Source organism: Cheilinus undulatus, linkage group 14 (genome assembly GCF_018320785.1).
Source record: "Cheilinus undulatus linkage group 14, ASM1832078v1, whole genome shotgun sequence".
Lineage (NCBI taxonomy): Eukaryota > Metazoa > Chordata > Actinopteri > Labriformes > Labridae > Cheilinus > Cheilinus undulatus.
The window spans coordinates 14,228,140-14,243,696 of NC_054878.1; the positions used below are offsets into that span (position 1 = coordinate 14,228,140).

Sequence of the window (15,557 nt, forward strand, 5' to 3'; positions counted from 1 at the left end):
GTGATACAGTGCTGTGCATTATGGTATGGTACGATACGATATGATTCAGTATGATACGCTACAGCAAGCCTATTCAATTAGCAGCCCAGAAACAACTCCTAAGTGGCCCAGCCTGTGGTCATGTCAGAGATGCAGAGGGCCACCTGTTTCGCAATTTTTCATCAATTTTTTACCTACAGTGCACTGCGGTTTTTTGAAGCCGATGCTGACAGAAGTAGCCCCAAGTTACTGAGTATAAAGCATGTCCTTTATTTTTTCATTCTGTTTATTTCATTTTTATTCAAGCGAAAAAAAAAAAAAATCTTCTAGTTCAGGTTACTTTCAAATACAGCTCTGTTGTTGTGTTTTTATGCACTTTTTCATGTGAATATTTTTCATCAAATTGATGTGTATTGGTTCGAAATTTGACATTACCAGCTGCTTACTGGGCCCGAACATGTCTTGCCCGGCTACATTTCTTGATTTTAAAATTTGGCCCAGTTGAATTTGTAACTGAATAGCCCTGTGCTACAGAAAAAGTTGTAGCCAAACAATGCAGGTTAAAACCAGAGAAGTACCACAAGAAGTGTGCACTGTATCTTCCAGTTTTATTATCCTATTCATATTGAAATGAGCAGGTTATGCATCTAATTTTGGTTTAAATTTAGTCATAAAGTTGTCACATTATTTTTTAAACATGTAACGCATGTGTTAAAGTTGCCATACATGGCAAGACTCATTGTATTTTACCAATAAAACAGCAGGGACTGGACCTTTAAATTATAAAAATGGACAGGACAGCATATTTAACTTTACCCACAGGATAAAGTGAGAAAGTGTGGACCACCTGTTCTCTTTAGAAACATGAATGTCAAATGTAATTGCCTTTAAATGCCTTAACCTGAAGAAAACCATCATTTTTGCTCCTCACATGAGCACGTTCCCCATACGAGTGCCCTTCAGACACAAGGTGGGGTTGCTCTGCTGAGAGCCCTTTAATGGACAAAATTAATGGCTGTTAGCTATCAAACGGGGCAATTTCATCTCCTTTTTCTCTGCTCCAAGGGTCGAACCTATTCTTCCCACAACCTTCCCATGACTGACCTCGCTATGGCAACTCAAGTCGATGAATGACAAGACTGCCCTGTGGGTAAGCCTACACCTTGTAATTGTGAGACCACATACTAGCCGTTGCATGAAGAAAGGGAGCATGTAGCCCAGTTAAAAGCCTGTATGTAAGGTAGGAGTGTAAAAATGAGTCTGTCAGGAGACATCAGGCATATAGTGGTACAAATTATCATGTCTAAGTAAGGCTGACACTTGGTGCAATGCAATCAGCCTCACAGTAAGATCAACTTCAATGAGAAGAATTATTTTCCTGTAAGTTGAAGAAGTTTATTTTTTGTTATCCACTTTGAATTATGACTGTCCAAACTTACTGCAAAGAGACCATTACCATCACCATTCCCTTTGACTCATGCACATCTAAACTGGTGTGGTCAGGCTGCAGAGAAGTGATGCTGCAGGAAGTGAAAAGAGATAGCATAACATCTAAGGAAGACACATTTGTGCAAGAGCAGGGCAAATATAAATTTCACAGCAGCAAAGGTAAACATGCACACGAGGCACACAAACTCACAACATGCCTGTTCTTGAAAACCTGAAGTTCAGATGAGTTGTTCCAGCTATTGATTGGGTGATTTGTATGTGTTGCTGGCGCTCCTAAAATGTGTCTCGGAACATGTGTTGATGGATGTGTCTGTGGCTGGGCTCTCAGCCTGAGAGGGCCAGAGTGGGTGCTGAGAACGCGCTGACAGCCTCAAGGTTACCCGCCTGGCACCAAAACAGATGGATGCCCCTCATCGTAACTATCTGTAATGTGTTCAACTCAATCATTCCCTCTCTCTCCCTTTTTCATACAACATCTCTCTCGTCGGCTCGCTGAGGCAGTTTGCAGAAAGTCTGAGAGCAGTTGTATTCACAGACAGCTGTGAAAGATTTTATTCATCACAGTGGGGGAACTTTTCACATTTTCTACTGTGTGAGTCAACCATAAAATAGGGCTGTTAACTAATGTTTTTGGTATGTGAGAAGACAAACAGTAAGGCGTCTTTTCTGCTTTATGTCAAAGAATGAGATGAGAAAACAGATCTCAGACTGATGTCAACAAAAGCCATTGTTGAACCTAGCAGATCTTAGCATTCAATAGATTTAGTAGAATAGAACAGGGTCTGGCAAAAGTGGCCAAAACAAAACACAAGAAACTCCTAATCTGATGCTTATCTCTTAAGTTTAAAGTGTGTATCCTGAGCTAAGCTGAATGGAGCAAAATCACTCTTAATTTCTGCATCTACAAAGATTCATATCAAAACAAATCAGCGACTTTTTTTTTCCAACTTTCATTTAACCAAGTTGAGATCAAAGATCTCTTTTTGCATATTTTTGCCTCTCTTTAACCTCTTTTCACCGCCTGCTTTACAAATGTTTTGACACTTTTAACCCATTTTTGCAATTATTCATTTTTCCATTAAAGCTGTCTCAGTTCCGTCATCTGTACTCTCCAGCGTCTTTATGTTTCTGCACATCATGGCTTAGCTATTTAGCCTGACATTTCTTTTATAATGGTCTAGTTCAATGTGCCCATCCACTCAGTTAACATCAGTAAAAAAGGCAGTTCTGTTATAATAAAAGGGGTTTACATTTTGAAAAAGGTTATATTGTACTTCTGCATGAATAAATGAAAATATTTTTTGTTGCTTTGATAAGTACTACAACTGCAGTGAAATATAAAACATGGTTATGACAGCTTACATTATGACTAACAGAATTTCCCGCATTGCCGAAGAAAATACTTTTACAGTTGACTTTATTTTCACTATGAAATGAAAGAGCTTGAGATGGAATATCTAATGCCTTGCAGTGATGGAAATGATATATTCAAGAGATTACTCTTGGTTAGTGTGTATTATTAACTGGCATATCTTAAGTGCAATGACAGACACCCCGATTGATTGGCACCTGATCGTAACTGGACAATTTTTGTTTGAGATTAGGGATTGGATTTACATCTTACAGCCAACGATCCAAGACTGTGTGGTGAAGACTCTGGAGTCTACAGCTGAGAGAAGCACTGTGTGCTCTGTAGGATAATTATATGATCTAGCTGTCAGCCAATTAATCCTATCAGCACTGTGGTTAGGTTGAGCTGCTGCCTCTATGAGGCCCCCGTTCACTACAAACCCAAACAGACTGACCAACAACCAAAACAGGCTGAAAACACCAAATATGATTGCATCTGCCTCACACATGCATAAAATGATTGATTATTTGAGCCACTGTCTACTTAAAACATTAACTACCAGGATCTAATCCTTTAAGATTAAGCTCAGATCAACAGCAATGAATGAGCTAAAAATGGAAAATTTCTTGGACAATGCCCTTTATTGACACTTATGAGGAGTAACATCTTCCATTTATTTTTTTTACCCGTTATACATTCTCTTTTTCTGGCCTTGGGGTAGTAAGGCTCCACAGCACCGCATATATCCAATTATACCATGGCTCTGTGTGCAGAGGTGACACATCGATTGACACAAGTGACATCCAGTCTTATCACAGTGACATGATGCAGTGCTGGGCAAGCATCATTAGCTTGATCAGCCAATAGCGGTCCAGCTTGTTAGCCCCCCTCAGGCCGGACATGCAGCTCTGGTTCTAATATAGATATCATGAGATCAGAGGGAAGGAAGAAGGAGTGATGAAGTGAGGAAGAGAGGGAGAGAGATTATATATCTTGGAGCGACAACTTTACGTGCGCGTACTAATGTGTTTGTTTGTGTTTGGGGCAGTTCTGCAGGGTTTATGTCGGGCAATCAAAGATTTCTTCAAGCCATGGATTCACAACAAAGAATGAGTTTCCTCCTGAGCAGCAATCCTCCGTCATCCAGAAGTTGCTTCTTTCTGATGATACAGCAAGCACATGTTGAATCTTTATGCTGTTTAAGCTCCTCGATGATGTCATTCCTCGGTCATATGGGCATTTTAAGCTAACGTAATCGTCTCTACGAGTATCACAAAGAAAAGAGAGCATTTCAAAGTGTGCTTCTGGGATAAGATTGTGCCTGGAGCGCAAATCACTCTCTATGGATCTTTTTTGGCCCATTTCTGAACTACCTGTGGTATTTATAGGCAAATGTTCTCATATTTCTATGCTCCACTTATAAGCCCACTTCAGCCAAAAGGTACTTTCATTTACTGGAAACTTTCTATAAGCTTCTGAAGGAAGAAAAGGAAGACATTTCTACATCAGTCTCTCCTTCTGCTTGATATTGAGCGATCCGCCTGGATGATAAAGTTGTCCATTTGGTGCCGTGAGGAACATATACCTCAATCAGCAGCATCTGCAGCAACGGGGCGACAAAGAAAGAACTAAAAATAACATAAAACACCTCAAACACACTACATAACCAAAAAACACATTCATCATCAGGTACAAATCTCTCCTTTCAGGACAAACATGCCATGTCTAGCTTTGTGCCCTTCCTCATGAGACTCATTAACGCTGCCAGTCAGCCAGTCTGGAGGCTAAAGATTTTACTTTGGACTGCTTTAACCTGCACCAGTTCACTGGCTTTTGTCTGTTTTATGTCTACATTGCTTTATTTTGTGTCTGTACAGCTGCATTTATTAGTTCCTAACAGATAAATAAAGCACTGATATGTCAATGGGATCTACTAAATACTAAAATATCATCAACTCAAAAGAGGCAATCATCTCTTTCTTTTGATTTTTTATATTTTCAGCAGAAAAAGACTCGTAAAACTGAGCAATTAACAGAATTTCAATCTCATTTATGATTTTAGCTTCTCCTGATGATGAAAACAAGATAATTAAGTTTAAACGACTGCTACCCCAAATGCTGGGTTGTGGAAAGAACCAAACATGACAGAAAAGCAGCCGTTGGTGACCATAAAAGGTAAAATGTGCTCCGAACCATGAAACCAATCTGGTTTTGAGGATTTATACTTGCAAAACTTACCTAACACAGTGGTTTCAAAGCAATCTGCCTAGCTAATACGTGAATGTGATAATATGTGAAGTAAAATTGATACATTTTTTTGTAACTTCAGAAAGAGAAAACAGGATCTGGAAAAAGTGGGAAGAAAAGGAGGTTATTATCAAAATAGTGCAAGCCAATGACAGCATAAAGGGGTGTTAACTCCAATATCACATTGGCACCAAGCACCAAAACACTGAAAGACTGAACAGTACAAGGTTGTGAAAAATGAGTACTTAACAGTACTTAATCGCTCAGAGTGGTTTGCGTCATTGTAGTTAAATTACTTGACAATCATCCCTTAAACTGCAGAGTTGCCCCAGAGTATCTATATACACTTTTGCACCCTGAGTGAAGTTGCCCTCTCAGTTAAGCCGGGCATACACTGTGCTATTTCAAACCAACTCTATCACAGTCGTGGCAGAATGTCAGCTTGTACTGTGTGACTTGATGGCTTACGATGCACAACCATAGAGGGCTGTGGACAACCTGAGTGCTCACACTGCAGGAGTGAAGTCAGGACAGACTGTGACAAAAATCACTGGAGTTTCCTTCGCTGTTGTCATGATGATTTAAGATGCTGTCTGACAGTTTATGATGGAAAAAAAAATACCCCCAAAGTTGAGGAATGTGCTTGTGGTTCTGGTCTCACTGCTGTGGGGAGAATCTTGAGCCATGATCAAAACATCAAGCATGTCACAAATCCATCAGACCATTCCGGAGCAGCTGGTTGGGCTGTAGTTGGGTTCTAGTTGGCTGTCGTACCCCACTGCACACAGCATGACAAATGACGCATGATCTGACTTTCAAGCGAGTTGTACGGCTCAAAATTTGTGTCTCATTTTCATCACTGTGTGGTGAAATACAGATGAGAATAAAGATGTGCTGAAGAGAAGCTAACACAGGATTCCAGTGGGTGCATCTGGCCATCAGTCAATGTCCAGGCTTCACTAAAGTGAGCCCAGAAGGACCGAAAGACTTAGTGCATATGCTCAGATACCAGGAATGCCACACTGTTCTGCTCAGTGGGCCCAAACTGAAATTATGTGTTTCCTGTTCTTTGCTTAAAACAGTGAATGGAAAAGTCCTCTGACCATTCAAAGCAATTTTCACACCACAGGTTGCTTCTGAGTAGCATTTCCATCAGTCCACTTAATCTCATTCATACGATTCATAAAGGGACAATTCAAGGTTCAATGTCTTCCCTAAGGATTCCTTGTCTGCAGGAACTTCCAACCTTCCAGTTAAGGGATGACCAACCGCACCAAAGAGCAACAGACGACCCCTACTCAACACCTGCCCATTAGCAGATCTACTCACAGAACTTCCCAGTTGTGGTTTAATATCAATGGACCACTAGCATTGGTGCTAGTGTCCTGGCTAACAGTTACTTCATTTCAGAGCTGAAAGTGTGCCAAGCTATTACTTGGTTCTGATGTGTGAATCACTTATTTGAACACTTAAAGACCTTTTCATCACTGGCAAATTCTTGCCACTTTTTACCTATTTTTCACTACATTTTTAACCCATTTTCACAACTTTAGGCTTATGTTTTTGCCCATATTGCCTCTGTAACCCATTGTTTCCACTATTTTGCAACTTTCTGCCCCTATTTGAAACTTTTTGGCCAATTTTTCCCACTTTTTAACTGCTTTTCACAATCTTTTCACCCATTTTGACTTGTTTTTCCTTTGTTAATCCATTTTGCCACTGAATCCCATTCCTTCTACTTTATTCTTGTAACTTTTGTCTACATCATGGCTTTTCTATAAATACTGACATTAATTCCAAAAGCTTTAGTTTAATGTGCCAATTCACATTATTAACATTACCAGAAAAAAGGTAATGCAATGTTAAGAAAAGGGTTTATTTTACTACAGCATAAATTAACCTTTTTCTTATTTGTTGTCTCTTTGATAAGAATGGCTATTATTCAGGCTAAAAACAAAATATGGTTATCAAAGATGAACTTCCTGGCCTCCATGGGCCCCCTGGGTTGGGCTAGGCCCCAGAAAGCTCTCCCCTCTCCCCCCCTTATTGGCGGCCTTGCCCAGGAGCCTGCACCAGCCACTTAATCCGATTCAAATGGGCGGCAGGTTAAATTATTCAGCTCCAATGAAAACCCCTTCAGTATTCATGAGGGGGGTCTACAGACACCAGCGGTGCCTGTGTGCGTTATTGTGCGCGCGTTTCTTTTCCCATTTGCTTGTTTATCCCTAAAACCTTCACTCATCACTGACGTCACGTCAAAGTGAATAGCCTCATTGTGCTCCTGCCTTTTTTCTTCCCCTGCGAGTTTAATACTGTAGAGCAGACACATCAGTCAATAGAGGGAGAATTCTGTTATTATTGTGGGTTTTCTACTCACAGGAACATTGCAGACCAGAGGAAACACAGCTTGTTCCTCATTCCTTGCCTCTTTTGTCCATTTCTTTTCTCTCTTCTCTCCCCTATGAGTGGGAGAGAAATGACTACGAGGCGAATGCCATGATTACTTTCTTTTAAACAGTGAAGGAAGCAACGCCGCCGCTGTTTATGTAAGCAGTTAGCCGGATATGGTTACAGCCTTCTGAGCAGAGTAGATTAAGGACAACGGGTTGGGTAGAGGGTTCGATTGGGATCAATGCACAAACAGAAAGAAAGACATCTCTTGATATGTCGTAACAATCACTGATTCCAGTTTTCTTCTCTCATTTCTTTATTTGTGTTTGTTTACCGCGTTCCTGACTGTGGAACAATGCAGCGACCTTTGCCGAGATAATTCTATTATGTAAGTTGAGTAATTGCTCTGGATGTGGAAGAGGAGTGTCCGCTGCTCGTCTTGCTCGGCCCACAGCGCCCATGTCCTTGGATTTTTTTTTTTTTTTTTTTTTTAAACTGAAACTCTGCGGTATTCATAGAAGCTGACAGGGAGAGTTCCAGTCAGAAAACAGAGAGAGGAAAAGAGGAGGAGGAGTGAGAAAAGACGAGAAGAGAGGGATGGATATGAGACGACAGGGAGATGGAGATGAGCATGACAAAAGCAGTGAGCCAGAACCAAGCAGGATGAAAATGCTATAAAAAGAGTCCACCCCTCCACCCTTGTTTTTTTAAGCAGTGCTGGGCACGACATGCACCTCCAGATTGTCCACTGAAAATGGCTTGTACGTGGCAAAGAGCACTGCAAAAAGGGGGGTACATGAGAATAAATGGAAGGAGCGGAGATATTTCTTGCCTCCTGAGGTTTTTTTTTCTCCCTCTTCTCTCTCGCTGCCACCTAGAGCTCTGTGTGCTACAAAAGAGGAGTGCAGAGAGGGCACGCAGGCTCGACGCTAACAATCAGCGCAGATGAAACAGCGAAGAGGCTTAACTGGCAGAAATGTTCACTTTACTTTGTTCAAGTTTCTTCATTTGGACAATGGGTAGAGACGGAGTCAGGGAGGCAGACAATTACTGATATTTGCTGGCAGCTATCAGAGAGGGAGAGAGCGAGAGAAGCAGAGGGAGAAGCTCCACTCCCACATTGTTAATTAAAAACTCTCTCTCAGCGCTGTGCTCACTGAATAAAAGGCAGCCGCACAGAACACGCACACGAGGCAAAGGGCTGCGCTCACTGTTTTTATTTTTACCAAGCCGCTCCAATCAAGCTATAAAACTGTTGGCAATATGATTGTATGTACTACATTTGATTTTGCATTATTTAGGGAATTGCACAATTTTCTCTCTATGATCCATAACTATAGAGAAGTACAAGAGGCAAAGCAGTGGAGGAAAATAACAGGAAAGCTGATTTCATGCTCGGGGGATTGCATCTCATTTTCTCCCTGCACAGAGGGACACTGCACGGTCCTGCTTGTGGATTTACTGCCACCTGGTGGCATTATGCCACACTGCTACGCTCTTAAAATCTCACATGGATGGCATCAGAGTCAGCATCACAAGATTGGGACATGCTTTGAAAAGTCAACTACAGCCTTCCTAGAATAAGAGCTCCTAAACCCCCTCATTTTACTTCTTTTATTGTTTCTTTTTTAAAGGAAATGAAAAGAAACAGCTTGAAAAAGCACCCAAAGGAAAAGAAAATCAAGTGCAAAATTCCAATTTGGGTCCATGACGCTCAGTTAAGGAAGCTATTATACGCTTGAAGAGTCCAGTCGATATTAGTGAGCATTAATCTACAAAACCCTGCAAGAGGCAAACTAAGACTTCACCCTGCAAAGTCACGAAATGTAAAGTAAGTTACTGTCCAAGCTCTTGTGTTTTTAAGAAGAAATATTTCTGAGCCGATAGGAAATCGATGAATCTGCCCTGTAAGTCATCCCAGGCTGCGGTAGGAGGTGAATTAATGAGCGCCTCTCATCACTAATTAACACATAAAAACACAGCTCCCATCACTGAGTGAGAACCGGAGTCGATGGCTCGCCTTGCGTGGAAATGATTGCATCAGATGATCTTTTGCACAGGGAGAAAAAGAGAAGGGAAAAAAAAGGAAGGTTTTTGGAGATATAAAGTCATAGACAGCGACTGGGTCTAACATCACAAAGGTCTGGCTGATTAGGGGACGCCGGCGCTCACACAGAGCAGCTCCTCTAACAGCCTCCACCACCTCATTAGTCTGGCCCAGCAGCAGTATGCCCCTACTATTAACCGCTAAATGAAAGACCGCCAACCGTGATTACTGAGGGGAAGTCCCCTGTCGTCATGGGGATAAGAGATCCCACACACACACAGGCTCACACTTCTATGATAGCGGGTTGAAGGGCGTTTATGAAAAGGCGATTGAGGCAGAAGTGGATATTTTACACATCATCAGTCACAGACGCCTACTCTGAAGCCCGGCACGTGAACGCTCCAGACATCAAGCAAACCTGTACCAACAAATTGCCTGCATTGCAGCAAAAAGAAAAAAAGAAAAGAAACCCTCAACAATACCCAGCATCACTTAGTTGCTCCATTCAAAGATCACATGAAGCTTTCAGGGCGTCTTTCAAGCAGCAAATCCGACAAAAGCTTAATAAACAGACGAGTGAGAGAGCTCTGGGAGTCCTTGAGTCAAGGAGATGATACTCACTGTTGAGGAGAGGTTGGCAAGGCTTCAGAGGTGCATTCACTTTAAGGAGGTGTCAGCGGGCATTTGTAGTCTTTGCAAGTGTGAAATTAGTGCATATTATCACAGACATAAGCAGGGTATCATTATGTAATGACAGCATTATACGGCAGTTTCACTCAGCTGTGAGTGCCCCTCACTGCATTTCTAGACATTATAAGGAACAAATTAGGGCTGCCAAAGCTGATCCTGTTGTTATCGTAGTGAAAATTGTTTGACCCAGCTAGGGCTAGCCCCTAAAGACAACCATTTACACCATCAGCTGAAGAGCCAAGTTGAGTTTGCCAGTCAAATCAAAACAACTTAACTATTTCTATGGGGCTGCATCAATGGGCCTCATTCACCAACCACTCTTAAGAATACGTTTCTCATTAATATTGATACCTTTATCGACATTCCTTATCAATCAGAGTCCTTAATGATACCATTATCAATACTTTTTATGGTTTGGTGGAAAGACAAAATGATGAAAAATATTTACAGCAGTAGCAGTCTAAACTGAGTAGTTAAGTTATTCAGTTATGATTCGTACTTCTATTTTATATCCCTCAAATACAAACACATTCCTCATATTCACAACTGTATTTACTGAAGGTTGTAGTCAAAACGGAATGTTCATTTTTCTGATATTTGAACACATCATGACATATAGGATACAGTTACCTAATTCATTGAGGTTACTTGAATGCATCGTATCTTTCAGCTTGTTAAGTCTGCTATCTAACCTCAGTGCTGCAGATTCCACCACAGATTTATGCACTGAATTAATATTTTTAACAAATGGGAATTGCTGCAAAGTTTAGGAGCACTTTCCAGCAGTTGAAGAAGAAACTTGTGCTTTAGCAGCTACGAGTGCACGCTAGTGTCAGAATTTGATGCACAATGCTGATGTGCTTTAAGTTTATGATCCACTTGCAAAAAGCTGATGTATGTCAGACTCAATATCAGTATCGCCAAGCTGAAATGTTATTGATTTTTGTGTATTTGAAAAACACAGAAGTTGGTCTTTACAGACTGGGATTTTGATCCCCATCCCTTAAAATGACAGGATTAAATGACTAGTTTTTCACTCATCAGCATTCAAATATTCCAATTAAAAAAGACACAATACTGTAATGTGGCCAACTTAAAGTCCACTGTGCAATGTTTGATCTTAAGTGTAACATTATGAATTGAGACTGAGCACATTAGTGTGATGGGTTTTTTTTAAATTTTCTATTATTAAATAACTTGTTTCAAATTATAAAAAAACACAAGCTAACAATGAAATCTATTCAAAAGATGTTCCATTTTTTAACTGAGTCAGATTTCAGAAAAAATAGAGGTTTCCAGGCTCCAGTAAAGCTCAGTGGGTAGAGCACATACCCATATGCTGAGGCTACAGTCCTCAATGCACTGGTCTGGATTGATTTCTAGTCTCCGTGCTGTTTTGTGCATTCCTGCCACTCTCTCTCCCCCCATATATCCTATCTCTATTCAGCTGGCCTATCAAAAGATGTAGTTTTCCATCAAATAATATACATTTTCAAACCACCCTATGTCACTATTTTTTTTTTTAATTCTTATAGTATGCTTCCTTTCTTATTATCACACAATACGTGTCATTCCTAAAGGCAGCCCTATCTGAACCAGTGATATAATAAGATTCAGATTAGATTTTTTTGTAGAATATTTTTAATTTATCCACTTAAGAACTATCTATGCCTAAATATTTATCCTTGGAGTCCAGTGCACAGTCATTTTTATAGTTCACATTAATGTGGACATAACAGACATCAGTCGCATGCCCTTTTATGGGCATTAAAGAGGATTTTCTCTGTGTTAAGAGATCTCTGTGTTAAGAACACGTGCAAAAACTTTCACCTATGTGCACATGACATTCATCAGTTCAAGATCACAAGTACAAATAATCCAACAGTTTAAGAGTAAGTCATGAATCTGACTCTAAAACTTTCTTAAGAACAAAGTTAAGGAAAATCTTGAGAAGACAGTGATGAATGAGGACCATTTTCTCTGCAACAGAACCACTTGTGATAAAATAAGTAAAAATAATGAAATCTGAGTTTCTCCTAGTGTATTTAGCATGCACAGGATGGAAGAAGGGAATGCCACATGAGCTGCTGCTAGCTCCAAAGCTGTTGCTGAGCTAATGTCTAGTGGCACATCCTCACCGTCTGTTGGCTGCGCTAATCCAAACTAAGACATGCTGATTTACTTTTCCATCTCCAGTTTGGCCGCACTGGGTTACGCCAAGCCCAACCCATAACGGCCCTGCTCTGAAGCAGGGCCCAAGCGCCACTGTGACGCCATAGCGGTTGTCATATTTTGGGGACACCATGCAGAAGTGTTAAAGTAGCATCAAACTTTGATGTATCTGCGGAATTACCAATAAAAGAAGAAAAAACTCTGAAGTAGAAACAACAGCCAACTCTTGTACAAAACAATGCTTGCTATTTAACGCCACTGACTCAAAAGCTGAGTCATCAGCTCTAGACACACCCTCAAACGGGTGGCTCGGTTGTGGTGGAAAAACCCTACGGATCAATCATTTTTCATAAGGTTTTGAGAAGTAACCTGCAAGTGTCTCATCTCTAAAAGTCAAACTATAAAAGAGTGAACATTCACTTCTTGTTAAAATGAAAGCTCTTGCAAAAACTTTGGCAAGTCTATTGGACTACTTTTTTTAATCTGGTTTAATCATCCAGTAAAAACAACAATGATTTAACTTAAAGCAATAAGAAAACAGCCGTCAGGAAATTTTAAAAAGTCCAACTGAAAGCTAGAGCTCCTACAAGCCCTGATAAACAAACATCATGTAAGCCCTTGTAGCCACAACATTTACTAAAAAAGGCAACAGACAATCCCAATCTTTTGTTGTAAAGTCAAATCCAATCTGGCTGACAGCATTCTGTGAGGAGCAAAACCTACTATCCATTATTTCCTGTAATGCACCTTTAAGCTGCAACTCACTGAAATCACTCAAGGGATGCCACTTGAATGATTTTCCCAGACTTGATAAAGCTCCCTTCAGTGCCACAAGATGTATTACACAACTATTTCAGGTGCCATTTGATAGTCTCTGTGACTCATACATCAACTCAGACACATACAAATCGCAGAGAGCTCCTTTAAAGCACACACAAAAAGCAAAAGTAAGAGTAATTTTTGGGTACTCACGGTCGTTGCAGTGGGTCCCTGTGTAGGACGTCATCGAGCAGTCACAAGTGAAATTCTCCCACTGCTGGATGCACACGCCCATGTTGGCACACGAGTCCTCCTGGCAGGTCGTACTTGGGCCTGGGGATAAAGAAAGAGGACAAGAAGGAAGGAGACATGCCACAGGACAGCAGTTAAGAAACAATAAGGAGCTACTTCTGAGCTTTAACAATGCAGGACCCATGCAGAAGAAATGCACTCTAGAGAGAGATAGATATACAGCAGAAGACGGAGTAAACAGTGTCACCACAGGAAGCCTGACCCGGAGTGCAGCACGCTTAAAAAACATCCAGGGGAATCCTGTTTCATGCTGGTAAGGCAGTAATCGTAGTGGAAAGCCCAAAGCAGAAGCGCCAGGTTTTCACAAGATCAACAGCACGCTCCATAAAGTGTTGAGTTAATTTCTGTAAAATCTTCTGAAAGGATGCAAGTCTGCGTTTACGACAACTGTAACAGCAGCTGAATTGGACTCAAGCTGAGCTGATATGGTGACACTGTCAACATGCCTTCATTTCCTTCTTTGTGTGCAGTCGGACAGGCATGCAATTTATTCTCATTCCAACAAGTAATTTATAAAAGTTTTATCAGAGTAAAACTTCAAATGCTGCATTCCCTCTGAACAAGCAAGACGAGACGTGAACAAAATAACCTTTTAACAGATGACTCATGGATAAGAAGAGCAATAATAATACACATCCTAAGTGGTCTATTCTAACAATCCTCGACTGCGGCGAACATTAAACACACTAAAAGAGACAGTATTCATGGAGAGAAGGAGAAAAGAGAACATGTTGTGCATATTCTTTGTATGCACATTAGTCAGACAGAAGTTAAGGAGGGTATTCAAAGTCAAACTGGATGTGTGTTTGCTATTCCTCTACACCACACATGGCTCCTACCTTTGAATACGTATACAGAGAGGGAATGCAGATAAGGACAAGCGCACAGCATAGATAACGAGATAAACAATCCCCGTCGGAGTCTAGACAGAGACGCAGCGGGGGAAACCTTGACAAAAACCTTTCTGATAACCACATAGGAAACAACTAAAAATAAATCAAATTAAAGAACATGAACAAAAAAGCAGACGAATGCAAGTGTTGAAGAGCAGGTGTCTAATGCAAGACAAAGTGAAGAGAACAGATTAAGTTTGCCAGCTGAAAGTGCATTTACTGTGTAATGTATGGTAACGGTAGTCAACCAGGCACATGTGAATGTATCTCTGAGTGTGAATTCCATGTTTGTATTCACACAGCGCTGCTCGTATGTTAGTGGGAGCAACAGAGGATTTTGCTGTGTTTGAGTGTGTCAGCAGGAGGTCGCTTGCTCTCTGAAAAACACTCGTCTGGGTAGCATGATAGCTTTTTTTAAAAAAAAGCTGAGAGAGGCCTGATACGTCGGCTGGCGGAGTTCAGATGTGCAGTGACAGCCTCTTTCTGCTGTCGACACCCCCCCAATAATGTGTCAGTGCTGGCATTTTCATACAAGAGCACAGAACTCCCACAGAACTGTCTGACTCTGCCTACAGACTGTCAAAACCACAGCCATAGAACTCTACAGGACTTTTCTGACAGCATTACTCAAAGAGTAACTAAACGCTCAGACCACTTCCTTCAGGTGAACACCTACGGATGTATATGGGGATTAGTAAAACTGTTACTCTATTAGAGTCCACATGTTGACAATTTTGCACAAGGTCTATATTTTAAAGTTAAAATCATCCTTACTGACTGCCTTCTACAGGTTGAAACTGCCTAATGCACCTTTTTCATTTCTACTGGTTGATCTGGTGCTAAGTGACGTATGGGGTGACAAAGGTCAAACTTTACGGCATCTCTTTCGAGCTTTTTTGCCCCTGGTCATACACCCAGAGACCGCTGGCGGTTTTTGGCACGACAAAGGACTCGTGGCTGCCTTTCTTTCCACCTGGACAGTACCCAAGGTCATGCCAAATCCACCCCTTACTCCGCCTAAAAGGTGTGGACTTTGTTATTTTTTCTACTGATTATTTTCCGAAATCAAGAGTGCTATCAGGATTGTGTCAGTGGTGCCCTCATGCAGGCTTACTGTCACATCTACGCCTAATTTCAGCCTCAATTCTTGGCTCAAACATGCCTAAAAGTTCTGCACAGTAGCTACTGTATGACCTCTTTTGTAATGTTCTACAGTGATTGTTTTCTTATTCAGCTAAATGAGCATTTAAATTGTAACTGACTAGTC

The 15,557-nt window shown here is 41.0% G+C and overlaps 1 protein-coding gene across 3 annotated transcripts in view; it reads right to left on the bottom strand.

Annotated features, from left to right (window-relative positions):
• LOC121521774 (neurexin-3b) overlaps window positions 1-15,557 on the bottom strand; it is a 536,400-nt gene that overhangs the window by 299,263 nt on the left and 221,580 nt on the right. For all 3 annotated transcript variants that reach the window (XR_005992887.1, XM_041805939.1, XM_041805938.1), the window contains one exon: window positions 13,299-13,418. Coding sequence is in view for 2 of the 3 variants with exons in the window: in XM_041805939.1 (XP_041661873.1) it covers window positions 13,299-13,418 (120 nt within the window). In the remaining variant the exon portion in view is untranslated. The remainder of the gene's footprint in view (window positions 1-13,298; window positions 13,419-15,557) is intronic.